General features: G+C 60.6%; 5 protein-coding genes across 5 annotated transcripts; 3 read left to right on the forward strand and 2 right to left on the reverse strand.

Moving 5' to 3' along the window:
* Window positions 1-1,900: 1,900 nt before the first annotated feature.
* Window positions 1,901-12,575, forward strand: HRG_08318 (AMP-binding enzyme domain-containing protein; the record flags this gene model as incomplete). Its single annotated transcript, XM_044866789.1, has 2 exons — window positions 1,901-9,688; window positions 9,744-12,575. 2 exons carry the CDS (start codon window positions 1,901-1,903, stop codon window positions 12,573-12,575), a joined length of 10,620 nt encoding a protein of 3,539 aa, XP_044717676.1.
* Window positions 12,576-14,979: 2,404 nt separating this feature from the next.
* HRG_08319 (FAD binding domain-containing protein) lies at window positions 14,980-16,695 on the reverse strand (the record flags this gene model as incomplete). Its single annotated transcript, XM_044866790.1, has 1 exon — window positions 14,980-16,695. One exon carries the CDS (start codon window positions 16,693-16,695, stop codon window positions 14,980-14,982), a length of 1,716 nt encoding a protein of 571 aa, XP_044717677.1.
* Window positions 16,696-18,431: 1,736 nt separating this feature from the next.
* HRG_08320 (uncharacterized protein) lies at window positions 18,432-18,707 on the forward strand (the record flags this gene model as incomplete). The annotated part of the gene is made up of 2 exons (XM_044866791.1): window positions 18,432-18,506; window positions 18,567-18,707. 2 exons carry the CDS (start codon window positions 18,432-18,434, stop codon window positions 18,705-18,707), a joined length of 216 nt encoding a protein of 71 aa, XP_044717678.1.
* Window positions 18,708-19,785: 1,078 nt separating this feature from the next.
* Window positions 19,786-22,221, reverse strand: HRG_08321 (phosphoesterase family domain-containing protein; the record flags this gene model as incomplete). Its single annotated transcript, XM_044866792.1, has 7 exons — window positions 19,786-20,448; window positions 20,570-20,772; window positions 20,832-20,942; window positions 21,044-21,430; window positions 21,487-21,875; window positions 21,937-22,019; window positions 22,099-22,221. 7 exons carry the CDS (start codon window positions 22,219-22,221, stop codon window positions 19,786-19,788), a joined length of 1,959 nt encoding a protein of 652 aa, XP_044717679.1.
* Window positions 22,222-23,897: 1,676 nt separating this feature from the next.
* On the forward strand, window positions 23,898-26,488 carry HRG_08322 (multicopper oxidase domain-containing protein; the record flags this gene model as incomplete). Its single annotated transcript, XM_044866793.1, has 9 exons — window positions 23,898-24,285; window positions 24,424-24,549; window positions 24,630-24,738; window positions 24,799-25,009; window positions 25,126-25,277; window positions 25,345-25,581; window positions 25,661-26,014; window positions 26,066-26,120; window positions 26,177-26,488. 9 exons carry the CDS (start codon window positions 23,898-23,900, stop codon window positions 26,486-26,488), a joined length of 1,944 nt encoding a protein of 647 aa, XP_044717680.1.
* Between the last annotated feature and the right edge of the window lie 697 nt (window positions 26,489-27,185).

The raw sequence follows: 27,185 nt of genomic DNA on the forward strand, positions 1-27,185 counted from the left end.
AGTCCTTGGTGTAGCCCGAAGCATTAGGCGACTCTGTGTGCATGTCGTCATTCGGACTCGCGAATATGCGATCGTCACGACAGTCGGATCTTTGAGACTGGAGTCTTGGCCCTGGGACGACGTCCTCAGTGTCCGCCTGCAGCCTGGCAAGCCAGGGTGAGGTCGTTCACGCACTCGATGCTCCTGGCCGCCTTCACCAGCAGCCTCCTCTCCCTTCCCTCAACCCCCCCTGGGCGGCCTCAATGTCTTTTCATCGGAAGGCCGGAGGGCCAACCCGCACGCGCCAAAGCCCGGAAAAGCACAACTTATCCGAGACTCCCCGCCAGCGGGCATCCTCACGGTGACACAGCAGCGCGACTTGTGGAAGCCGACCCACCAAGGGCATCTTCTACAACTCTGGCTCTCTGTCCGCCTGCCCTAAATTAGCTATTAGTCACGACGCCACCCCAAAGCGGCTGGCTGCTGTGAACGAGCCGAGGCCGATCCGATCCGCTCACGCTTCGTCGTCCCCAAGGGGCACCGCCCTTGAAGCTGCCGTGTTCCGCCCCAGCAAGGCTTTTGATGACGCTCCATTTATAGAGTAAGTTGCATGCATACGGATATGCAGTCCCGTACAGATGCGTGTGCCATGTAAGCAGGCAGCAAACTACTGCTGGCCGCATACACGATCGTCGGTTGAGATGCTTGCTGTCGGGGAGGTGGTCAGGCTGACGAGATCACCTGCCGCCGGGGTGACCGTCTCAGCAGCATGCTCAAGGCCGAGCGAGAGATTGGTCGGGGACAGTCGACGTAGGCCAGCTGTATTGCAGAGAGAGGAGCAAGGGCTGGAAGCCGAAGACTTTCCACGAACCCTCAACCAGTTGGCGTCTCCATTAGCTCTCAACCGCGAAATAGTCTAATTGTTTTTTTCGACCGACTGGTTTCTTTTTTGGCAATAAAAATAACAGCGTACAGTAGTGTTCGCCCTCGCCATGCGGTCTGCCTTGTGGCAATACTGACCTGGGCCTTCCACCAATACAATTGTCTTGCTGCTGTCTCACCCCTGGCATCGTATCCCGGTTGCGGGGCCCAGCAGATCCCAGACTTCTAGACAGTCTCAGCCGCATCGTGCCACACCCACCTTCTTTCCATGTACACACTCCGGGCAGTACATACATGGCGACTACGAAGTAAAGACAAGGGACTCGAGATATGGTCAAGAAGAGAAATGCACACTGGTCGTTCACTGTGCGCCGCCAGCCATTGGCCGCTGCCCTAGCTCGCTCACCTGGCCTGGACTTGAACTCCTTGCTAGCCCCGTTCTCTGCCCCGTGTCTGGGCTCCTGGATCACTCAGGAGACCTTGCTCCTTGGCGCTTGCTGGCTGTGGTCCTTGTCTGGGCCTCTCCCTTGGCTCGGTCCCGGATCGGCTTCTGGTCTCGTCGACGCGACCCCCTCGGGGCGTGGTATTCTCGACGTGGCGCGCGTCGGTCAGATGGCAAGTCCTCGAGCTCAAGCAACCAGTAGATGGCGTGATATTGCTCAGCTCAGCTCTGGCGCTGACGCTGCTGTACTAAGCCCGTCGACGGAATATTGAGTTAGTTCTCACGGCGTTTGTGCATACGTCTGCAGCCGTTTTATGTTTCCAGTCCGCGGCTAGGGGCAAGATCGGTACCCGGCGTGCACATTGACATAAGAGCTCCCCTATTCGTAGAGTATACATATCTCGTCCTTGACAGTCCCTTCCCGCCACAGCTCTTCCTCCTCTCTCTCTCCCCGCTTCAATCCTTTACACTGATAGTACTTGTCCCGTCTCTGGCCGGTTCCAACACATATCCATTCCCCAATCGTATATACTGCCAAGACGGCTCTGTTCTCACATATTTACATTATATCGGACCAGCTTAGCAAGGCGAGACAGGATGAGATATCAAATCGACCATTTGTCCAATGGCCCCTGGGTTGGTAGCGAGGAGGCAACCACTTACAAGGACACCAAGGAGGCCTTTCCGCGGGCCCTCGACGACATCTGGACCGGCAATTCGGTCGTGCCGGAGCCTGTGGAAGCATGTGTGCACGGCCTAATCAAGCGGAGCGTCTGCGAGCGTCCCGCGGCCCCGGCCGTCTGCTCATGGGACGGTGAATTGACATACCGAGAGCTGGACCAGCTGTCCAGCAAACTAGCCCACCAGCTGGCTGACCTGGGCGTAGGCCCGGGGACCATGGTGATTCAGTGTTTTGAGAAATCAGTGCTGGCACCAGTTGCCATGCTGGGCGTGATGAAGGCTGGCGGCGCGTCCGTAGCCCTGGACATTACGCAGCCCGAGGACCAGCTCCGTATCATTGCGGCTCAGGTCTCGGCTCCATTTATCCTCTGCTCGGCAGTCAACGAGCACTTGGCCCGGCAAATCAGCGCCGGAGAGGTCATCGTCGTCGACCGAGACCTCTCGGGCCCCAGCTCTGCCACCAAGCTCCGGCACGAGCTTCCCCTCGTCAGCCCATCCGACGTGCTGTGCGTCATCTTCACCTCTGGATGCACCGGGGCTCCGAAAGGGGCCGTCCTCACGCACCGGAACTACAGCAGCTCCATCATCTACCAACAAAAAGCGCTCAGCTTCACAAGCAGCTCGCGCGTCTTCGACCACGCCTCTTATGCCTCTCACGTTGCCTGGTCCAACCTACTGCATACGCTGACGTGCGGTGGCTGCCTGTGCGTGCCTTCAGAGGCCGACCGGCGGAGTAACATTGAGGGGTCCATGGTGGCGTTGCAGGCGAATTACGCCCAGTTCACCCCGACCATTGCCCGGACGCTGGATCTTTCCAGCGTGCCGGCCTTGGCGCAACTCAACTACATCGGGGAGCCGGCCACTCCCTTGGAGCCCAACGAGCTGGGACGCCAGGTGGCCGTGCTTAATGTCTACGGATCGTCCGAGGTTGCCTCGCTCGCGACGCTCTGGGTCGCCAACGAGGCCGAGTCCCGGGAGCCTCTGATCGGGCCGCGAGGCGGCATGTGCGCCTGGGTTGTCGACGCTAACAACCCGGAGGCCTTGGCGCCCTTTGGAACCGCCGGCGAGCTGTGGCTCGAGGGACCGCTGGTCGGTCAGGGGTATTTCAACGACGGCCACAAGACGGCGGCTGCCTTTGTCGAGGACCCGGCATGGCTGCTACGCGGCGCCCCCAAGTGGCCTGGCCGCCATGGCCGAGCCTACCGCACCGGGGACCTCGTGCGGTACCGGGAGGACGGACAACTCGTCTTTGTCGGCCGCAAGGAGCAAGCCAAGGTCCAAGACCAGCTGGTCGACCTCGGCGAGGTCGAGCATCAGATGCGCCGGGCAGTTGCGCCCAGCGGAGACGACATCGAGAACCTGCAGCTCATCGCCGAGACGATCCAGCCGCAGGGTGCCGACACTGCCATCCTGGTGGCTTTTGTGGCTTTTGACAGCGCCAGAGACATGACGGACGAGGAGTATGGCAAAGCCGCGCACCTGGCCACCGTCGGACTGACGGACGAACTGGCCAAGACGCTGCCGCAGTACATGGTGCCCGCGGCGTACATCCCCATCCAAGCCGTCCCGATGACGGCCACGGGCAAGGTTGACCGGCACTGTCTGCGCTCCATCGGCTCCCTGCTCACAGACGAGGAAATTTCACGGCTCAGGGGCGGCGGCAGGCACATGCCGCAGTCAGAGACGGAGCACTTGATGCAGGCTCTGTGGGCCCAGGTCCTCGTGGTCGAGCCCGGCAGCATCGGCAGAGACGCCGACTTCTTCAGCATCGGCGGAGACGCAACCAAGGCCCTGCGGCTCAGCAGGCTGGCGAGCAAGAGCGGCCTCTTCTTTACCGCCCGCGAGGTCTTCCAAAGCCCCTGCCTGCGCGACTTGTCTGCCTTGGCGATCTCGCCCACCCTGCCTAGCGCCTCGGCCATCCCCCCCCTGTCGCTGCTCGAGCGTCCCATGGATGAGAGCGAGGTTCGGGCTCACGCGGCGCACCACTGTCACGTCCAGGAAGCCCAGATACTCGACATCCTCCCCTGCACACCCCTCCAGGCCGGCCTGCTGGCCCTGACGGCGCGGCAGAGCGGCGCCTACGTGGCCCGCAACGTCTTTGAGCTGGGCAGCGACATCGACGCGGACGGGTTCCGCGCTGCCTGGGACCAGGTCGTCGCGCTCAACCCCATCCTCCGCACGCGCATCGTCAGCCTGCCGCACCACGGCGTCGTGCAGGTGGTGCTGGAGGAGGGGGCCCAGTGGTCCGCGGCCACCAGGCTCGACGACCTGCAGCGAGACGGCGGCGACGTCCCCATGGGCCTCGGCGTCCCGCTGACGAGGTTTGCACTCGTCGGCGAAGACGGCGGCAGCCGCTGCTTTGTCTGGGACATCCACCACGCCCTCTACGACGGATGGTCGCTGCCGCTGCTGCTGCAGGAGGCCGAGCACGCCTACTACCGCGAGTCCAGCCCGCCGCTCGAGCCCATGACGGCCTTTATCAAGTACATTGTCGAGCGCGAGGAGACGGCCACAAAGGCCTTTTGGCACGCCCAGTTTGCCAACCTCAAGGGCGCGCACTTCCCCCTGCCCAAGACGGCGACTTACACGGCCCGTCCCGACTGCCAGCTGAGCCTGGCCGTGCCGGGCCTCAAGTGGGGCCGCGGCGACGTCACGCCGGCCACCATGGTCCGGGCCGCGTGGGCCGTGATGGTGGCCCACAGCGCCGACTCGGACGAGGCCCTGTTCGGCCTGACCGTCACGGGCCGGCAGGCGGCCATCCCCGGCATCGAGCGCATGGCCGGCCCCGCCATTGCCACGGTGCCGCTCCGCGTCGCCCTCGACTGGGAGGACAGCGTCGGGCGGCTGCTGGGCGCGGTGCAGCGCCAGGCCGTCGAGATGATCCCGCACGAGCAGACGGGCCTGCAGCGCATCCGCCGCGTCAGCGAGGCCGCCGCCGTTGCCTGCGGCTTCCAGTCCCTGCTCGTCATCCAGCCGGGCAGCGGCGACGGTGGCGACTCGGCGACGCCCGCCAGGCCCTTTCTCACCGAGCCTCGGGGCGATGACCACCACGCGGCGCAGTGGCAGGACTTCAGCACCTACGCCATTGTCGTCGAGTGCCAGCTCGAGGCCGACGAGGTCCGCGTGCGCATCGGCTTTGACTCGAGCGTCGTTGGTCAGCAGCAGATGGGCCGTATCGCCCGCAGCTTCGAGCGCGTCCTGCGCCAGCTCGCCGACGGCACCCGCAGCAAGGAGAAGCTCGCGGCCGTCATCATGCCCAGCCTGTGCCATGCGTCCGTCGAGGATATCTGGGCTTGGAATGCCAAGGTCCCCGCTCAGGTCGACGACTGTGTGCACAACCTTGTCACGCAGAGGGCCCGCGACCACCCGCTCGCCCCGGCTGTCTGTGCCTGGGACGGCGAGCTGACGTACGCCCAGCTGGACGAGCTGTCTACCCGCCTGGCCTATCGTCTGGCGGATGCCGGCGTGGCGGGAACCGTTGTGCCCCTCTTCTTCGACAAGTCTGTGTGGATGCCCGTGGCTGCGCTGGCAGTCATGAAAGCTGGTGGAGCCTCCATTGCCATGGAGACTTCACAGCCCGAGGAGCGGTTGCGCGGCATTGCCGCCCAAGCCAACTCTCCCGTCGTCGTCGCCTCCATGCAAAGGAGCGACCTCGCCCGCCGCCTTGTGACCAAGGAGGTAGTCACCGTGGGGCCCGGTGCCCAAGAGTCGCCCCCTGAGTCCAAGCGGCGCGCCCTGCCAGCCGTCACGCCCTCGAGCGTCCTGTATGTCGTCTTCACGTCGGGCAGCACGGGAACGCCAAAGGGCGCCATTGTGACACACGGCAACTTCTGCAGTTCCATTGTCTATCAGCAGAAGCAAATGGGCTACAACGACCAGTCGCGCGTCTTTGACTTTGCTTCGTATGCCTTTGATGCTTCGTGGTGGAATCTGCTCCACGCCCTGACCGCGGGCGGATGCCTCTGCATCCCCTCGGCCAAGGAGCGGGAAAACGACTTGGCGGCATGCATCGAGAAATACCGCGTCACGACGGCCGACTTGACTCCTTCGGTGGCGCGCTTCCTGGGTCCCAAGGTCCTCTCGAGCCTGTCCACGCTTGTCCTGGGCGGCGAGGCCGTGCTGCCGAGTGACGCGCACCTGGCTGGCGACAATACGCAAATCATCAACGTCTATGGTCCTGCCGAGTGCACACCGGCCGTCACCTTTGCCCATGTCACCCTGGACCCCATCACCATCGGTCGGGGGGCCGGTGTCTGCACGTGGGTTGTCCAGGTCGACGACCACGACTCCCTGGCGCCCATCGGAGCCGTCGGCGAGCTCTGGGTCGAGGGCCCCCTCGTCGGCCAGGGCTATCTGAACGACGCCGAGAAGACGGCGGCAGCCTTTGTGCAAGACCCCGCCTGGCTCACCCGGGGCGCTCCTGGACACGAGGGCCGCTCCGGCCGGGTTTATCGCACCGGAGACCTCGTCCGCTATAGGGACGACGGGTCGCTCCTCTTTGTCGGGCGCAAGGATACGCAGGTGAAGATCCGCGGCCAGCGTATTGAGCTCGGCGAGGTCGAGCACCACGTCCGGCAGGCCATGGAGTCGGTCGAGGGTGTTGACGTGACCAACGCGCAGGTGACTGCCGAGACGATCCAGCCGGCCGGTGCCAGCAGCGCCATCCTCATCGCCTTCATCAACCTCGACCTTGCGGCGGTGACGTCTGAAGACTCCCACAATGCCGCCGTGAAGAAGGTGACAGACGGACTCGCAGATCGACTGGCCCAGACTCTCCCGGTCTTCATGGTGCCCTCGGCATACATCCCCGTCCACAAGATCCCCATGATGACCACTGGCAAGACAGACCGACGCCAGCTCCGCACCATCGGGGCTGAGTCGTGGCTGAAGTATCGCGGAGTGTCGGGCAAGAACGAACCTGACGAGACGCTGACGGAAGTGGAGAAGCTGCTTCAAAAGGTCTGGATGACCGTCCTCAACCTCACGGCCGAGGAGGCGTCGGTCAGCAAGGCCTTTACCCGGCTCGGCGGCGACTCCATCTCGGCCATGCAAGTCGTCTCCCAGTGCCGGCTTCACAATCTGTCCTTCACCGCCAGTGACGTCCTCCAGGCGGGAACCATCCGCAAGCTAGCAGCCCGCTGTCAGTTCATGTCTCAGCAAGAGCCCCTGACGGAAAGCGATGAGGAAAAGGCCGACCGTGAGGCATTTGACCTTTCGCCCATCCAACAGATGTTCTTTGACGTCTACCCCGAGGGTCTGAACCACTACAACCAGGGCTTCATCCTCGACCTCGGCCAGCCCGTGCCCGTCGAGACCCTGCGCAGGGCCTGCCGCGCAATCGTCAATCGCCATGCCATGCTCCGGGCTCGCTACAGCAAGGACCCCGAGGACGGCCGCTGGAAGCAGTCTATTCTCGGCGAGGACGACGAAGAGTCGTATGCCTTTTCTGCCAAGACAGTGGCCAGCCGGGCCGAGGTGACGGATGCCGCGCAGTGGCGCCAGGGCAACATCGACATCCGCGAGGGACCCGTCTTTGCCTGCGACGTCTTCCAGATAGACGGCGGCGACCAGGTCCTGGTTCTCTCGGCTCACCATCTGGTCATCGACCTAGTGTCGTGGCGCATCGTCTGGAGCGACATCGAGGACTTTGTCAAGCTCGGCGAGCTGCGTTCGCAGAAACCCACGTCGTTCCGCACGTGGTGCCGCCGCCAGGCCCGGGTCGGCAGCAGCCTGTCCCCCCTGAGTGTGCTTCCTTTCACCGTTCCAAAGGCGGAGCTGGAATTCTGGGGGCTCCCGCAAAGCAAGAACACCTTTGGCAACTGCAACAACCACACCGAGGTCTTTGAGCGGGAGACGAGCACGCTGCTCCTTGCAGACGGCAATGAGAGCCTTCGGACGGAGCCAATCGACCTTATGGTTGCCGCCATTGTCTATTCCTTTCACAAGTCGTTCCCCGACCGTCCTCTTCCCGTTGTCTGGGTTGAAGGCCACGGCCGCGAGCAGTCCAACGATCTGCCCTTGGACGTGTCTGAGACAGTCGGCTGGTTCACCACGATGCACCCGCTGCCGGTTCCAATCACGTCCGAGAGCTCCGTTCTCGACGCCGTGCGGCTTGCCAAAGATACCAGGCGCAAGGTGCCGAACAAGGGCCAGCCTTATTTTGCCTGCCGATACCACAGTGCTTCGGGCCGCGAGGCCTTTCAGGGCCATGAAGTCGCTGAAATCACCCTCAACTTCACTGGCCGCTACCAGCAGCTCGAGAGCGAGGAGAGCCTCTTTGGGCGGTCTGAGCAGCCGGCCGAGGCCGAGCGGTCCATCACTGAAGTCTCCGAAACGGCGTCGCGAACTGCCATGATCGAGGTCAATGCCGGCGTCGAGGAAGGCAACCTCAGCGTTTCCTTTTGCTTCCACAAAGACATGAAGCATCAAGACCGGCTCCAGCAGTGGACCGAGGAGAGCTTCTACCAGACCATCAAGTCCCTCGCCAGCCAGCTCAAGGAAGCCCCCGTCAGCTTCACTCTCTGTGACCTGCCCCTGGTCCACCTGTCCTACCGCGGCCTCGACACGCTTCTCAAGGAGCAACTCCCCAGCATGGGCATCAAGCCGCATCAAGTGGTCGACATCTACCCATGCTCGCCCCTGCAGGAGGGAATCCTGCTCAGCTCCTTCAAGGGAGCAGCCACGTACGACACCTATTCCGTTTATCGCTGCTTGCCAAGCGAGCCGGCCACCAGCGCCATCTCGCCCTCCAAGATGGAGGCCGCTTGGAGGCGGGTGGTGCCTCGCCACACGATCCTGTCAACGGTCTTCAGCATGCACCCCGAGGGCAGCGGGTTCCTCCAGATTGTGCTCTCCAACCCCAAGGTCCGCGTCACGCAGATCACAACCACCCAGCAGCAGAGTCCAACTGCGGCCCTGTGCAAGCTGGAGCGGCCGACGTTCAGCCCGAGCGAGCCGCAGCATGAATTGACTATTTGCCGGTCGGAGACGGGCGAGGTGGCGATTCGGCTGGACGTGAGCCACGCGCTCATCGATGCCTATTCCATGTCTGTCCTGGTCCAAGAGCTCACGGCGGCCTACGACGACTGCGGCTTGCCGCCAGCCCCGGCGTTTGGCGACATGGTGCGCTTCATCGACAGCACGCCGAAGACTCAGCGAGTCGCGGCGTGGACCTCGCTGCTTGACGGCGTCGAGCCCTGCGTCGTCCCTGTATCGCAGCCCCCGCCGGGTGAGGCTTTCCGGGAGATTCACAGCGACGTCTCTGTCCCGACCAACCTGGTCTCCAACATCACCGAGTTCTGCAAGGAAATCGGAATCACGAGGGCGACTTTCCTCCAGGTTGCCTGGTCTATGGCGCTCTCACAATTCACCGGGATGCGCGAGGTCTGCTTCGGCTACCTTGCCTCCGGACGGGATGCCCCCGTGGACAAGATAGAGGCCATGGTCGGTCCCTTGGCTAATCTGCTCATCAGCCGCATCGATCTGCAGGCGTCCGCCAGGCAGGTGCTGGAGACTGCGTCAGAGCGGTCGATCCAGCATCTGGCCATGCAGCACGCGTCCTTGGCCGAAATCCAGCATCATCTCGGCCTTTCTGGACAGCGGCTGTTCAACACTTCCCTCTCGATCCGCGAGGCCGACAAGCTCAAGGGCACCGATGCCCGGACCTTTTCTTTTGAGAATGACACGGGCGAGGACCCGCACGAGGTAAGAGAGCAACCGTCGCGCCACGAGCAGTGAGGGCGAGACTAACGAATCGCAGTACGACTTGAGCCTGAGTGCCAATATCGACGGGAACAAGATGGACATTGTCATGGAATTCCGCGAGCCGTACATCAACAAACAGGTGGCTCGGGAGGCCTGCACGACGCTCAACAGGGCCATCGAGTACCTCCTCGACGCCGGAGGCAACTCTGGCGGAACCGAGACGCTCTTTGGCGGCTTCTTCAAACACATTGTCGGCGCCGACGAGACGGCAGCCACCGACTTCTGGCGAGACCAGTTCGCCAATGTCCAGGGATCCCACTTCCCGTCGCTCAAGACGGCCTCGTACCACCCTCGGCCCGACAGCTGCGTGGAGCTCTCCATGCTGGGCCTGGACTGGCAGAGGAGTGGCTTCTCCGCGGCTGCCATGATCCGGGCCGCGTGGTCCGTCGTCACGGCCCGAAGCATGGGCTCCAACGAGACTATCTTTGGCGCCGCCGTCAATGGCGGCGAGGCTGCCTCGGCCGTGGTGCCGGTCCGCGTCCGACTGGACTGGGAGTCCAACACCCGCCAGCTTCTCCAAGACGTACAGAGCCAGGCTGCCGGAATGGCTCCGTTTGAGCGCACCGGCCTGCCACAAATCCGCCGTGTCAGCGACGAGGCCGCCTTGGCGTGCGATTTCAAGTCGCTTCTCGTCGTCTATCCTGCCAACCAAGCCAGCACGCCTCCTGCGGCCGTGAACGGAGACAGGAAATGCTGGAAGGGCACCGGCTCGCACGCCCTGGTGGTCGAGCTCCGTCCTGGAGCCGACGGGGCCATCGTCTCCCTCTCCTTTGACTCCAACTGTGTCGGGGAAGCCCAAGTCTCGCGCATCCTCCACCAATTCCAGCACGTTCTGTATCAACTGATGGCTGTCGACGGGCAAGGCTCGGACAGGCTGCGGGACGTGACTGTGGTCAGCCAGCGCGACCTCGACGATATCTGGACCTGGAACGCAACGGTGCCCGAGGCAATCGAGGCTTGCGTGCACGACTTGATCGAGACGCGCGCCGCTGAACACCCCTTGGCGCCTGCCATCAGCGCGTGGGACGGCGACTTGACTTATGGCCAACTGAGCGAGCTGTCCTCCCGGCTGGCTCACCAACTCGCCGGCAAGGGTGTAGGTCCGGGTTCGATTGTGCCGCTGTGCTTCGAGAAATCCATGTGGATGCCTGTCGCCGCGCTCGCCGTGATGAAGGCCGGCGGCGCGTCTGTGGCCATCGACTCGACGCAGCCAGAGGAGCGCATCCGCGCCATCACCAGCCAAGTGCGGACGGAGAAGCCCCTCGTCATCCTGTCCTCCGTCGCCAACGCGGAGCTCGTGCAGAAGCTCGAGGCGGACGAGGTCGTCGTTGTCGGCCTCGACCGGCTTCCGGACTCGCTCCCGGAGCGGTATCCCGACCTGCCGCCCGTGAGCCCGTCGGAGATTCTCTACGTCGTCTTCACTTCGGGCAGCACCGGACGTCCCAAGGGAGCCATCATCACGCATCGCAACTTTTACAGTGCCATCGTGTACCAGCGGGATGACCTCGGGTACCACCGCGACTCCCGCGTCTTCGACTTTGCCTCCTACGCCTTTGACATCGCGTGGTCGAATCTGCTGAATACGCTGACCGTCGGTGCCTGTCTTTGCATCCCCTCAGCCGCGGAGCGTGAGAACAACCTGCCGGGCTGTCTCGAAAAGTACAAGATCACAGTCTCGGACCTCACGCCCTCGGTCGCCCGCTTCATCGAGCCCAAGTCGGCGCTGCATAACCTCACGACGCTCCTTCTGGGAGGCGAAGTCGTGCTTCCAAGCGATGCCCTCCTCGTCCCCGAGGATACGCTTGTGGTGAGCGCCTACGGTCCTGCGGAATGCACACCGACGAGCACCATCCTGCACTTGAAGGGCAACAGCGAGATGGGCATTGGCCGTGCCGCTGGCCTCTGCACTTGGGTCGTCGACATTGACAATCCCGAGGCCCTGGCTCCCATTGGCGCCATCGGCGAGCTATGGCTTGAGGGCCCTCTTGTTGGAAAGGGGTACCTCAACGAGCCCGAGAAGACAGCAGCGGCCTTTATTCAAGACCCCTCCTGGCTCAAGCGCGGCGCTCCCGGCACCCGAGCCGGCCGCGGCGGGCTGGTCTACCGCACGGGTGATCTCGTGCAGTACAAGGAAGACGGCACGCTCCTCTTCATCGGCCGCAAGGACACGCAGGTCAAGATCAGGGGTCAGCGCGTCGAGCTGGGCGAGGTTGAGCACCATGTACTTCAAGCCGTCAAAGCCGCCGAGCCCGCGGCAAGCGTTCAGATTATTGCCGAAACTATCCAGCCAAGCGGAGCCGAGAGCAAGATTCTCGTTGCTTTTGTGGCTCTCGACAATGCAAAGGACTTGGCCTCGGAGGAATATGACGACGCGGTCCGGCAGCTAACGACGGGCCTGAACGACCGGCTTGCCGAGGCGTTGCCCGTCTTCATGCTCCCATCGGCTTATATCCCGATTCAGACGGTGCCCATGATGACGACGGGTAAGGCAGACCGCAGGCAGCTCCGCGGCATTGGCTCCGCGCTCTCGGCCAAGGACATTGCGAAACTGAGCCGGGTTGACGGCGATCGCCGGGCTCCGCGGACCGACACTGAGCGCATCATGCAGACCCTGTGGGCCGAGGTCCTCAACATCGAGCCGGAGAGCATCGGTATCGACGACAGCTTCTTCCGCATCGGTGGAGACTCTATCGGGGCCATGAGGTTGGTCGGCAACGCGCGGAACAGGGGCCTCGCCCTCTCCGTGCGAGACGTTTTCCAAAACCCCATACTTCGTGACCTTGCTACGCTCGACAACTTGGATGCTTCCATTCCTGTCGCCAATTAGCATATTGCCTTTCCATATCCGCCCAAAGAAACCCCTAAAACGTGGTTCGCGACATGCATCACCCTTTCAGTGCTGACTGAAGCGCGATCTCATTCTCGAGGCGTTATTGTTTTAAATCAGACGACAGGTCCTGCTGGATATCGGGACCGGTATATGTTATATTCCCTATGTTTCTTTGTTGGAAGCTGGATGGAGTTTGGTATCACTGGGTTTGTGAGTCAAAAAGGGCCAAAGGGGTCTGAGATATCCTAATTTTCATTATTCATAGCTCGTGGCTTCATGTTTGTTCTTGTTGCGCGGGTAACACTGGACGCATATGGTTTCTAGAATTCCAAAACATTTTCCTGCCTCTTCAGTTCCGCATCTTGAGCCCTGCTGGGCATGTGTCCGGATTCTGAGCAAATGGTGCATGGTTACGACCATTCTGCTGGCGAGCGAGATGCATTGCTTACGCGGAAATGATGCATAGCTCTTCGAACGCCAAGATGTCTGACGCGGCAGCTCTGGTGCTAATGGTGCTGGACGCGGCAGCCACTCGAAAGACGGGAACGCAGAGGAGGTCTGCTCGTCATGTGTTTCTCATAACACCATCCAAGAGCCCGTGGCTCCCACAAAGCGCCGTGATGCAAATAATTCGAGCAACTCCGAGAAGTCATTCATCGCCCCTTGATTCACAGGGTTCGTCATCAGCCACCCTGCCATTGTCGATGGGCCCTCCGACGGGGAATGCGCTGAACTGCGAAATGGCTGTGAATTCGGATACGTGAGCGCTGAGCCGACTTTTACACTGCAGTTACACTCACAGCACTTTCAATTCTTCATGGGGAGCCGCACAGGGACGTTGTCAGTGCTTCGTGGTAGCGACACACATATCCCGGGCAGCAGTTGGACATCTTGAACGATTAGCAAACGTCTGCGCGCCTGGGACGGGAATGTGCAAAACTCACGTTTTCAACGCAGAATTGCTGTAGATGACAATCCAAGTCGTTTGGCGATTAGCATTGGTGGTTCAACATAATAACGGAGTGAACATGCCGGAGCTAGATGACTTACGCCTTGTCCGCTACATGCTCTATCTCTCGTGGGACCGTGTTGCGGGCTACCGAGTGCGCCCTGCAACAACACAATCGCGACGAGGCAGAACTTGACGCTGGTGTTGTCCATTTTGCTCTCGGAGGCAAGAAAGACAAAGGCGAGCTTGGATGAGATTGGATAAAGGCGAGATGATGGGAACATGGAAGCCAGGAGTCACGGTCCTCGACTATTTATCACCGAGCTCATCACGACTCAATGCCGTAGCCTCCTGGAGACTCCCACGAGGTGCAATACGCCAAGAACAAGAGTCGTGAAGATGTTTCATTATAAAGATACTATGCCATGTTTGATGAATATATTGGGATGCCGTTGCAGCTGAATTGTCGGCAGCTGGGGAAGTCGCCGAAGTCTCAAAATGCGGCCTCAGGTATTTCGTACGAGCTCCATCCATAACATCAAAGTAGGAAGTCACTGCGTTGGCTTTCCTAATGAGCTGAAAGAGTAATATATTTCATCTATGTTGGGCAAACGCTTAGGCTCGAGCAACTCCCGCTCGAAGTAGCGTTCTGAAGCAGCATGGCCTCATATTCGGGCTATTCCGCGAAACCTCCCACGTGGCATCAAAGTACAGATCGTCCGCTTCGGTTTTCTTCATGAACTGAGAAGAAGACCAATATTTGTCGTCCTAACATATAGGAAATCGCCCGACTTAAGCAACCCCATTCCGAACGGGCTTCCCAGTGCCATGGTGGGTCAATTAATCGAATAATTGGCTTCGCCAAGGGAGCAAGTATGTACTGGCATCTTTTACCTAATTGGGGTCCGGAGAGAAACTCGGCGGGTCTACATCACCGTCTCCTCCTCATCAATAGGTTGGCTTGTCAGAAGGGTACGAAGTGCAGGTGATTGCATGGAAGGAAGTGGTAAGTGGAACTGCCTACCCATTCCTGCTTTGCGTCGCGTTATTACTCCTATACAGCCAGGACTACAGAGTTAGGCGGTTATGATTTCATTTACCCATCTCAGTCGGCGCTTCGGCCTGATCCCCAGTGTCTTAACCTGAAGCATATCGCGTACATGTAGTTAGGGGTAAAGAAAATGTCTCATGAGCGGTTATTCATATGCCCGAAGTCTCGGCGGGCATGGGGTCACAGGCTTCGAAAGGGCTTGCACGCCGCTGATTGGTAGCCATCTCGATAGCAGCTCTCGGCCGTAAATCCTATGAGGCTATAAAATGGAGTGCTCTACGGAGCATATATCGTGCCGCAGTCTCGGGACAACTTGCCCCGAAAGACACCCCCTCTACGCCGATATGTGCGGACGAGCCAAGCGCTTCAACCACGCTCTGTAAACCCATCCATGCCTTGCTCTACTCCATGCTCCGGTAATTCAGCTCATCAGCAATGGCCCGTCCCGCCTTGAGGCCCGAGAAGATGCATCCGCCCAGAAATGTGCCCTCAAGCGACCGGTATCCGTGGACGCCTCCGCCGCCGAAGCCCGCCGTCTCCCCAGCCGCGTAGAGACCAGGAAACGGTTTGCCGTCAGCTCGGATGACGTTGCTGCTGAGGTTGGTCTCGATGCCACCCAGCGTCTTGCGCGTCAGCAGATTCATGCGGACGGCGATGAGCGGTGCATGTGCCTTGTCCAGAAGTCGATGTGGCTTGGCGACACGACTGATTTTATCCGGCCAGTACGACCGCCCGTTGTGAATCAGCATTGCCTGTGCATCCTTGGAATACTTGTTGTCCATCTGGCCGTCGCGAGCGTCGACGATTCGTTTGACGGTCTCGTATTCAAGGACGGGCCCTCCTCTCTCGGCTGCCAACTTGTTCATGCCGGCGACTAAGTCTTGTAGATTATCGCGAACGACGAAGTCCTTACCATTTTCTTGAAATTTTTGCACGGGCACTGTCCCTCTACGGCCAAAGACGCGCGTGAGGAGCATCCAGATGCTCTTGTCGGTGATATCCGGGTTCTGCTCCGAGCCGGACAGGGCGAACTCGCGGGCGATGATGGACTGGTCGAGGATGAACCACGTGTAGTCGTGCCCCGTGCTGCAGATGTACTGAAGCGTGGCAAGTGTATCGGATCCCGGGAAGAGAAAGGGCGGCAGCCGTCGGCCTGTGGCATCGAGCCAGAGCGACGAGGGGGCCGGCAGCACGCGGATACCGTGGCCGGGCCAGATGGGGTTCCAGTTGTCGAGGCCCTCGGTGTAGTGCCACATGCGATCGCGGTTTATGACGCGAGCCCCGGCCGTCTCTGCAATGGTAAACATGCGGCCGTCGACGTGGGCGGGCACGCCGACGACAAAGTGCTCGGGGACCTTGGGCCCCAGGCGCTCCAGGGGCCAGGCGGCCTTGACGGCGTCGACGTTGCCGCCGATGCCTCCCGACGAGACGACAACGGCGGCGCCTCTGATCTCGAAGCGGCCAGCCTCGGTGCGGGACGACTTGACGCCACGGGGCGAGTTGTCCTCGGCGAGGACGCGCCCCTTGACGCCAACGGCTCGCCCCGACGACTCGTCCACCAACAGCTCGTCGACGACGTGGCGGAACTTGAACTCGACGATGCCCCGGTCGGCAGCTTTCTGGACGGGCTCGGCAAAGACTCTGACCACCTCTGGGCCGGTGCCCCACGTCAGATGGAACCTCGGCACCGAATTGCCATGGCCGTCTGCCGTTCCATCCCCCCGCTCGGCCCAGCCGACGTTGAGGAGGAAGCCCATGCCGCGGGCCTTGACGTAGTCCTCCATTTCGTCGGCGGCAAAGTCGACAAAGGCCTTGGCCCACTGCCGGGGCCAGAAGTCTTGGTCGTCGCGGTCGAAGCCGGCCGAGCCGAGCCAGTCTCGCATGGCCAGCTCGCGCGAGTCGCGAATGCCGCACCGGCGCTGCTCAGCGGAGTCGACCATGAAGATGCCCCCGAGGGACCAAAAGGCCTGGCCGCCCAGGTTATTTGCATTCTCCTGGTCCAGGACCAGGGTGGGGACGTTGCGCTGGGAAAGCTCAAACGCCGCCACAAGGCCCGCCAGGCCGGCACCAATGATGATGACGGGCTGCGTCCGCTGGCTGCTAGTCTCGGAAGCCATGGTGTCTCGGGAGGGGGAGTGCGACGAGGTCAGCTTCAGAGAACGCGCTGTGGTTGACTTTGCGGTGGAGCGGTTCGCTGGCCAAGCTTATGCGGAAGGGCGAGGTCCCGGACACCGAGTTCGGAGCCGCGGCTGGTCAAGGTAAGTTTGGGTAAGTTTGGGTTCCCCTCAGTGCACGTCAGGAGAAAGAGATGCCGCGATCCTCGGGAATACGTTGGAAAGACTTCACACATGGCACCTGCCGCACTTACAGAGTTACGGCTTGGTGCTATCACCAAACGCGTCTAGCTGGGGACGGCTGCAAGGCAGTGGAAGATTGCACTCGGCCCAAGGCGATGCCACCCCGTGAGGCCGGGAGCTGGATGCTTGTCCAATAGGAGATTTTGACGGCTTCATGGTACTTCTTGCCAACGCCACTACGATTAAACGGGTGATGCTTCAGTCGCAGATCGCTAGTGTCTAGTCCTTTGCTTGCGCGAGGCCATCGTCGGTATGTCTCATGATCAATATCGAGGTGACGGAGGGTGCTGCATTATATATGTCCTGCCCAGTGCGTGACCAGAAGAAAAGCCATCACGAGACAGTCTCTGCCCGAGTACCTACAGCCGATACCCGACTACTTGGAGATCAAGACAGGGATGCGAAAAGCAGCTGACGACGACACTGTATGCCAGCTCATCGGTGGCACGGTCTTTGTCGCCGGTTAATGGCCTGGATCATGAGAGGTGTCTCGCGTGGACCATGTTATAGTACATGTAATCACACGTCATGTGCAGCGCGGTTGAACTTGTACATGGAAGCCATAGAACTTGGGTTCTCTAGGGGAAATATGTGGATGGAGTATGTGTTCGTTTAGATTATCAGACAGGCACTCTTTGAATTTTCACCTCCTCTGCTGCAGCATCCGACGAAGGAACTCGCGGTGCTTCCTTGCCCGTGCCGTTCTGTAGTGGCTCTTCGACGTCCCTCTCCAAGAAATTCACCTGATATGGTCTATCCCCATATCTATATCAAGAAGCGTCCATCGTGTGCTTCTCCTGACTCTCGCTGGCCTCTTCACGTTTATGTGGACTTGTGGAGTGGGTGCAAAACGAATTTCACATTCCTGTGCTACGTGGTCGAAGAAGGGTAAACTTCGTCCCAAAGCACATATTATTGTGACGTGCACTTCCGTGTCGGCACGACATCAGAAACTGAAGTCATCGTCATTCACATCTCGCCCCTTTAAGGGGTCAAGTAACTACATCAGCCAATCCAGCGTCCTTTTCTCGATACAGCGTTTTCCCGTTTCCCGTATTCCCATGTGCGCCCGTTTCATCACTTCCCAGCTCCCGTGTCTTGTTCTGTCCTGCCCGCACGACACAGTTTGAAGCCATACGGTGCTTAACCTCTGCCACCTCCCTTTCCCACAGTTCATCCTGCTCTCCTAGACTGTCCGCGACGAGTCTGGATTCTCGCCACATCACCCACCACCACGTCGACGCGGGGTCCCCAAGCATGAATATCATTCGACGCTCATATTTCTGCCACCGGCCATGACGTTGACGAGCATCATGCTACGACATTGCGGCGGAAATGACGACAGCGGAGTGGCTCTCCAGGTGCGCGTCAACAGCATTCGTCTATATAACAAACGCCATGCGGCCGATGGTCGAACGCAAGTAAAGTCTGATGACCCCAAGAGCTCGGAGCGCAAAGCGAGAACACAACATCAACACCCATCGACCATAACCGCAATGAGCGGCATCACCGACGAAGCGGCCATCGAGGGCCATGACCTCATTCACAACGCCGAAGTCGAGGAAGACAAGGCAAGCATGTACCATAACCTCAGATCCAGTGCTTGCCGATGACAATTTTGTTCGCGGCAGCTACACAAGCATGACGACCGTCGAACAGCAGAGACCAAACGCGCAGATGCCCCGGGCGAGGCACACACCGGCCACCCCGAGGGCGCCCACAAGGAGTCTACGCTCGACAAAGTCAAAGAGGCTTTACACTTGAACAAGTGAACGTGAGATGGCTCATTGCTGCCGGTCATTGCTTGGCGAAGACACGGCAGGGCGAAATGTGACAGGGCTTGGTCGAGGTGCTCGGGGAAATGTAGCTCGGATAAATTGAACCACGCAATTCAGTACTGTTTCTCAGTGACAAGCCTAGTAGGCGTACATCGGCTCTTTGTTGTCATGACCTACACTCGTGCTTGGGGGGGATACTGGTCTTGCTCGAGAGTCCACCAACTGACCTGCTCCCCCTTCTTGCCACTGAGCAGGCCCCCACGAGGGCACCTTTTGCGTATTACATCTTGGGAAGAACACTGACATCTTCACCCACCTGTTGATTTGCTGCTAGATCTCTACAAGCAACGATTTGATGTCAGCCTCGTGAAGGATGACGAGACGGGTCAGTCCAAGTGACAGCTACGACAAGGAATATGACTCATGGTGGCGTTCGTTGTTCCGCCTATTGGCCTCCCAAACATCATGGAGGGAGGAAACAGCAGGTCTCTACTTCTAAAGAGCCCATCGATCGGTCGTCCACGTCGTCCGCCGGATGGTAGAAGTGTTCAGGTGGCCTCGAATGACCTCCACCGATTTCAAGCTAACAGACAGGCGTGCTGGCCAAGAAAATAAACAAACGAGGACAGAGTAAATATTGGTTGCTATCAAGCATCATGAACGTAGCTACAAAGATACAGAAACATTTCAGCTCCAATGCTTGAGTGGTTCACATCACAGAGCGGGACGGCTAACATGGCAGAATATGAACAAGGTTTATCAAGACGGCTCTGCCAACATGTAATTCAATCGTTGACCCCTCTTCCGCCATAACTCTCCAGTAAATACAGGAAGAAAAGTTTAGTGGGCGTTTCTGTACAGAAACCTAAGAATGCTGCCCTTAATACAAACCCGGGGCTATATAAGCATGGCCCATCTGCAGTCAAGCGTCTGACGCCGTCTGACGCGTCCTGATGAGCATGAGAGCCGAGGCATGCCGTATTGACAGGTGAGAGTTCTGGCCGGCAATTGTCCAGAACCAAAAGGGAGTTGTGAATCACCAAAGGCGTGCGGCCAGACCGATGCAAGGTTCTCAGTGGTAGGAGACGCTGAAAATCTCGAACCAGTCTGAACCAGGGCCGTCCCAATCAACCGGCGACCTGTTCAAGGTCAAGGGCCTCTGGGCTTTCATGGTGACGAAGCGATTCTTGCTTCTGCCGTCGTTGTCGATGCTGAGGCTGTAGGTGGCGCCGTACGGGTTGTAGTCTATGTTAAAGGCCTGGGCCAGGTAGTAGTTCCGCGTCAGGCCACCCGCGTCGGGCAGGCCGGAAATGTACTTCTTGTCGACGGCGGACTGGATGTAGAAGGTGTTGGGTGACCAGTCGACGGCGTTGATGACCCAGCGCTGCCTGATGTCGTCGTGGCGCTCCGTGGCGTTGGCAATGTCGACGAAGCGGCCGTTGCTGTTGGTAAGGGCCTGGCCGCCAATCTCAAAGGTCAGGAACCGGCCTTCGGTCAGCTGGCCGCGAACGCGCTTGAAACCCTCCTCGACCAGGCTGCTCATGTTCTGGTTTGCGTTTCCCGGCCCGTACGGGATCGGCGGCCGCGTTGCCCTGTGGTCCGAGAGGCACTTGGCCGGGCCCACCCACGGCCCCGTCAAGGAGCCGAGCGTCAGGTTGCCCGAGTAATCATCCGGGTCGTCCGGAAGTCTCTCGGGGGTGCGCGTCTTTGCAATGTCGGGTACCGAGTAATTGGGCTGTCAGGGGACGCGGTCAGCAGCCACACCCACAGCACGGGATGTCTACGGTTGATGATAGGCACGCCGCATGGGCCAGGCTCGGCCTGACAAAAGCAGAAATTGTGTTTCTCTCACATACCTTTGTAAAGTCAAAGGCGTTGACGAGGTTGGACATGTGATCGCGGCGCCATTTCGTCAGCTCTTTGCTGCGGACGTTCCGGTAGCCATTGGCGGCCGCCCACTCCTCGACAAACATGATGTCCGAGGTGTGGTCGGCGGCCTCGGTGAAGACGTTTCCGCCGCGGGTCCACGGCGAGATGATGTAGCGCGGTGTTCGCCACCCTTGAGTTCGGTTGCGAGTCAGTGACAGGAGCTGGCCAGCGAGACATGACATGACGAACCTGGCCCTACGGGGACGTTGCCGTATTGCTTGTACGGGTCATCGAGATACTCTCCTGGCGTGCCCTTTTTGGGGACCTTGGGGACCACGTGGTCCGCCCAGCCTCCTTGCTCTGTAGACCAGATCAGCATTCGCCTCGGTCTTCTACGACTAAGTCGAACCCTCATCTATGCTTGGATGACTGCCTCCTCTGCAAACTCGGGGACTACTCACCATCGTAGCTGATGATCAGGACCGTTTCATTGTAAGCCGGGCTGCTGGTGATGGCGTCGACGACTTTTTTCTGGAGCCACGCGCCATCGACAGGCATGTTTGGGGGATGCTCCGCCAGCTCCTGGGGTCCGACGATCCAGCTGACCTGTGGCAGGGTTCCCTTGGCGGCGTGGGCGTAGAAGCTGTCCAGCCCGGGGTACGAGTTGCCTTTTTCACGCAGCGCCGAGCCGTTGGGCGCCCGCTGGTACTGCTCAAAGTAGGCCAGCATGTTGTCCTCGAAGTTGTCCAGGTCCTGCCAGACCTGCCAAGACACGCCGGCGTCTTCGAGGTATTCCGGGAACGTCTTCCACACAAAGGGGAAGCAGTTTATGCGCGGCGCCTCGCAGCCTGGGCATAAGAGTCAGCAGGAAGAGCACGCGGTGGAGGAAGACGAGCTGGCTTACCAGGCGTGGCCGTGTTGTCGATGATCAGGCCTCCCTTGCCGTCCGGGTTGGACGGAGAACCGGGGATGTTGATGGAGCCGCTCATCCACATGATGCGGTTCGGGTCCGTGGCCGCCAAGACGCTCTGCGTAGACATGTCGAGGATGGTCCAGCCCTCGGCAATGTCGAAGTGCGTCGGCAGATCCTGACGGGTGAAGTAGCCCAGGCTGTAGCCGCTGTCGGCGCGGGTCCAGTTGTTGCCCAGGCCGCCGTTGTAGGCCGCGTGCATGGCCTGCCAGCCGTTGTCGCCGGCGCCCATGCACTGGGTGGCTTCGTTCCATTCTCCGCCCAGCTGGTTGATGTGCCAGGGCTTCAGTATGTCGACGCCGTTGACGGGCGGGTTGATGGGCCTGGCAGGCTGTTTCAGCAAGGGGAAGCGCACAGTTGGACGGCGCGTGTGTATGCACTTACTGCTCAAACACGGAGCGTCCGTCTAGGTTGACCTGGACGTTGGGGTCGGCGAAGCCTCGCACACCAGACATGGTGCCAAAGTACTTGAATCGTGTGAGCTTTGCGTCCGGCGGACAGACGAGCCCAGCATCGCGTAAAGGGGAGTGCATCAACGCGACTTACGTGGTCAAATGCGCGGTTCTCCTGCATGAACAGGACAATGTGCTTGACGTCCCTCAGCGAGGAAGCGAGGGCTGCTTGGCTCACGGCCAAGGCCGGCAGCACCAGGGAGCTTGCGGGCCGCATGCTGGCCGTGTTGTCGCTTTGTCGACGGCGGAAGATACGTGGCGGGAGCCGGGGCAAGACACAACTCAAAGGCGAAGGTGCGCCGAGAGCATCGGCCGTCGCGCTGTGCCTCGGGCTGAACTCGCTTCCGGTGGCTGCGAGAGTGGATCGTGATTCAGGACTCGGGCGCGGTGAAGAGGTCCGCAGACTTGTCCGACTGGGCCCGTCGGAGCCGGCGGCAGCAGCCGGGCTCGCCCACCATATATACTCGCGCACAAGCGGGGGAGTTCCGAGGCGGGCACGGATGGCAAAGCGCGCGCCTGCACGAGATGGCTGTCGTACGGGCGAAAAGAGCTACAGCGGAGCCAAGGCCGGGCAGCAGTGGCTTCAATAGTCGACGGCTTCTGGTCCGGCAGCGAGGAGCGCGGCTCGAGATGCGGCTCGGGGACTCTTCAACTTCCGGGGCTCGCTCCTCTGCCCAGCTGCTGTAGCACTCGAAGAATTATATCGCTCAGCGACAGCGTGGCAGTGGCAGTGGCAGGACGGGACAAGAGGTGACAAAGGAGGGACGGGGTCGCCAGGTCAGCGGTTCAGGTGATCACACAGCTCGTCCGCGGGTTCAACTCTCGCCACGGCACACAGGTTGGGAGCTGCCGTTACCCGGCTTTGAAGTGGCGGTGCCTACAGTTAAAACCTGCGCGTACAATGCTGTTGTTACCCGCCTCGACAAGGCCCTTCCACCCCCCCCTCCCCCCCCTTTTCCCTTCCCTGGCATACTTGGTGGAGGCCCGCGGGGCATCCCGGTGCTGAAATCAAAGACGGTGTCTCTGCCGGCTGGGCCGCACGCCAGTGGCTGGGGATGGAGCCTGTGTCGGGGCTAGTTTGCAACAGAGTTTCGACGCCGCAGCCGCCGGTGGTAGAGACACCAAGGGGATCAGGGAGTCAGGGACAGACTCGGAGAGAAAAGAAAGCATAGGGTTTGGACGCCCTTTGGTTCCCTGGGACCAGCTCATCAAGGCCTCGTCCTCGTCAAGTCTGGTCATCCGAGGGGACTCGACAGCCACGGCTACACACACACGCACACGCACATACACACAGAGTACATACAGCATGCTGGGCATGTGCTACTTATGCTACCTTCTCCGCAGTGTCACCAGACATATAGAGAGGGGCCGTCGCAGTGGTTGAGCCGGGGTTTGCCACCCCCCGGCCCGGGCTTTTTGATCGGATCCCTTGGACTGGGTCTGCCCCAGATCGGCATTCGACACTAACACAGCGGCTGGGTCCTGGGCCTCGGACCCGTGTCGCTTGCCAAGTCGACTGGTTGCGTGCAGCCTTCGATCCCACGAGTCTACGGACACTGCTGGCGGTCCTTGAAGGCTCCCTTGGCCCAGCTTGACTCACAAGATAAACCGGAAAGCCTCCCTCCCTGTCTTTCTCCCGCGCCGTCGTGAAATTGCTCGAGACACTCCTCACATCCAAGGAGAGGGCCATGTCAGCTTAGGGAGCTTTTGTGCCTGCGTCTGGTCGCCGCCCGCTGTGTTCCCGATCCCTAGGGCAGACCGGCAGACACCACCACCAACCAGCCTCGGCCATCCATCGACGGTGCCTCGACGCCGTGGACAGCTTCAACCAGGCCCAAGGCGCTCGCTCTCTCGACCTCTCGGCCGCGCTGGTGCGAGGGCATCATCCCCAGCATGGAGAAGCACCATCGAGCCCGCCCCGGACATGGGCGAGCACATCTTGATGCAAGTCTGGAAGCGGCCACGGCCACGGCCGGGCCATTGCGACGCCGGCGGCGGCCGTTGATCGCCGTCTTGTCTGCTGCTCTGTTTTGCGCCACCGCCACGGTCCTCTACCTTGCCAGCTTCTATGCCCTTCGCGCTCCGACGACGCCAAACGGCCAGTATGACGCGAGTGACCGGGCGCATGTCCCCTCAGGCGGCGCCGGGGCCGACGACGGCTTCATTCTTCACCCCGAAAACCACATCCGTCGCGAGGCCCGGGCCATCCACCTGGCCTGGAACGTGACCAAAGCAACGCGCTCGCCCGATGGAGTCTCCAAGTCTGTGTATCTGATCAACGGTGAGTCTCGGGCCATCTGGACTTTGGTCCAAGGTCGACTACGCAGACTGTCGATATGATCCGCTTCAGAGGGGGGGTCCTTGAGCGATGGGGCCAGAACCAAGCGGAGAGCGCACAGCTGACATGCACGCCGGGCAGGGCAGTTTCCGGGTCCCTTGGTCGAGGCTCGGTCGGGCGACGAGCTGGTCGTCAATGTGCGCAACTCCATCGACGGCGACCATGGCGAGGGCATCTCGGTGCACTGGCACGGCCTCCTCATGAAAGGTACGCATCCTCGAGCTTCTCCGTCGTCATTCCTGGGCCGACAAGTGACTGATGGTTCCAACTCTTTGAACTCTCGCCAGGTGCCAACGAAATGGACGGCGCCGTGGGACTGACCCAATGCGCCATCGGCCCGGCCGAGGACTTTACGTACCGGTTTCGCATCCATGAACAGCAGTCCGGCACTTTCTGGTAAGGCCGGCTTGTCTCATTGACATGGATGCCGAGTCGGCTCCTGACATGCACGTCCAGGTATCATGCCCACGCAGGCGTGCAGCGCGCCGACGGCCTGTTTGGCGGCCTCGTCATCCACAAGCCAGTCTCGGCGCACGAGAAGCACGGCTCGGACCTGTCGACGTATCAGTACGAGGCCGAGCAGCTCCTCCTCGTCGGCGACTGGTACCATCGGCCGGCCGGCGCCGTGCTCGACTGGTTCATGGATCCGAACCACTATGCCTACGAGGTACGCTTGCACGCAGCTGGACATGGCTGCCATCAAGAGCGCGCCGTGTTTTTGCCTTTCTTCCTGCAGTCGACGTCTGCTCCTCTCCGTCTCGGGCTAACACAGACATCGCCCAGCCGGCCCCCGACTCGATGCTCATCAACGGCCAAGGCTTCTACGACTGCTCCATGGCCGTCAAAGCCCGCCCGGTCAACTGCAGTGCCGTCGAGAAGCCGGCCGTGAGGTTGGCGGGCAGCGACCGGGTCCGGCTGCGAATCGTCAACACCGGGTATGTCGTCGTCATTGACTTGCACCGGCTCGTCAGCCGTTGCCCGACTAACTCGATTCCCGCCTAGCATCACGTCGGGTCTGACTCTCTCGCTCACGCACGGGACCATGAGACTCATTGCCGTCGACGGTGGCGGCCCTGTCTCAGCCAGCACGCCCGCCGCCGCCGCGATTGGTGTGCTGTACCCGGGCGAGCGGATGGATCTCGTCGTGGACCGCAGAATTCCGATGGCGGCCAGCTCGGCTCACGTCGCCCATCGGGTAGATGGCGACCCGCCTAGGCTGAGGATCGCGCTTGACAAGGAGTAGGTTTGAGTCTCGGCGTGCGCAACGGCGTGTCTCATGCGGCCAGCGAGAATGCTGACACCTCGTTTTCAACCCCAGAAACATGGGCTTGAAGAACTTTGCCCTCACGCGGAAGCAGTCGTTTCCCCTCGTGTGGAAGGCAGGCAAGGGCGGCGCCGCCTCGACGCACAGGCGGCACGGCCCAGAAGCCGGCGTGCCGCATCTCGCCCTGGGAGACGCCTCGGGGCCGCCGCTCGACCCGGCCCTCGCCGGCCTCATCGAGCACCCCCACGAGACTGCCGTGCTTTACACGACGATGCTGGTGCGGGCTGCCAACCACAACCGGCCTGTCGGCACCGTCAATCACACGTCCTGGGCCGTGTCGGATCCCAAGAGCCAGCCGCTTCTCTCCTTGGACCGCGAGCAGTGGTCCTCGGCCATCCCTCAGCCGACGTCGGCCCAGACTCTAAAGGTCCCCTGGTTCCGGGAATCCGGCCAGAGCAGATGGCTTGAGCTTGTGATTAACAACTTTGACGACAAGGGACACCCGTTTCACATGGTGAGTGGACGAGTGGCCTGCCAGAAGTCCTGGGCCTGAAGCTAACTCTCCGCAAGCACGGCTACAGCTTCTTTGTCGTCGCGAGTCGACAGGCCCAGATGGGCCAGGCCATTGGCTACAATCCCCTCGACCCGGCCGCTGCTGCCCAGGCGCCGCCCGTCAACACGGCCAACCCGCTGCGCAAAGACACCGTCTACGTGCCGCCTCAGGGCCACGTCGTGCTCCGCTTGCCGCTGGACAACGACGGGCTGTGGCTCCTCCACTGCCATGTCTTGTGGCACCAAGCGGCAGGCATGGGCATCGTGCTCCAGGTTGGCGAGATCGCGGCGGGAGCAAGGCAGCGTGCCTCGGCGCTCTGTGCGAGTTGATGGATGCTTGCCACGTGCAGTATTACTCGAATACCTCCCCTGCCCTGGCGGTGTTTTGGTGGCCTCGAGTCTCGTGGTTTGACAAACCAGTAAATACCTCCTCGGCATGAGACAATCTCCAGACCCCTCGGTCGGTGGACACATCAACGGTGACTTCTTTACCGTCAACTTGAGCATCATGGCGAATCCTGGCAGCCAGCGACTTGGGACAAGGTCTACATGTTATCGACTGCAGAGTTTCTTGGCTGTAGTCCGCGAAACCACACACAGACTAATCGCCAAGTTGTCGACATTACGCCCATGGCTGACCGGAGTACGGCCTGAGCAGGATATGCATCATGCGTCGCCAGCTTACAATTAAAAGGGGATCCGGAACAAGAGGACTGAAAGCAATCTTTGCCCGCCGCTTGAGGGCGCCGTCATGCTGTGCATTTGAGCGGAAATGGGCGGCCGTTCACCTCGATGCTGCATCAACACAAACGGGGCAATCCGAAGTCTTGCATCAACACAAGGGTGTAGCGATGGCGAATGGAAGGACCCGTCTGTCTGATCCCTCGCTGTAAGACGGGGCGCACTCAGTCTGGCTTCACCGGTCGTGTTGTACAGGCGATGCAAGCCAGAGTCATCTGATGTTCGTCATGCTGTGCTACCTGTACATAGAGCCACGCGTTATACAAGGTGTTACTGGATAAGCCGC

This window comes from Hirsutella rhossiliensis (assembly GCF_020360975.1).
Source record: "Hirsutella rhossiliensis strain HR02 chromosome Unknown scaffold00010, whole genome shotgun sequence".
In the NCBI taxonomy this organism is placed as follows: domain Eukaryota; kingdom Fungi; phylum Ascomycota; class Sordariomycetes; order Hypocreales; family Ophiocordycipitaceae; genus Hirsutella; species Hirsutella rhossiliensis.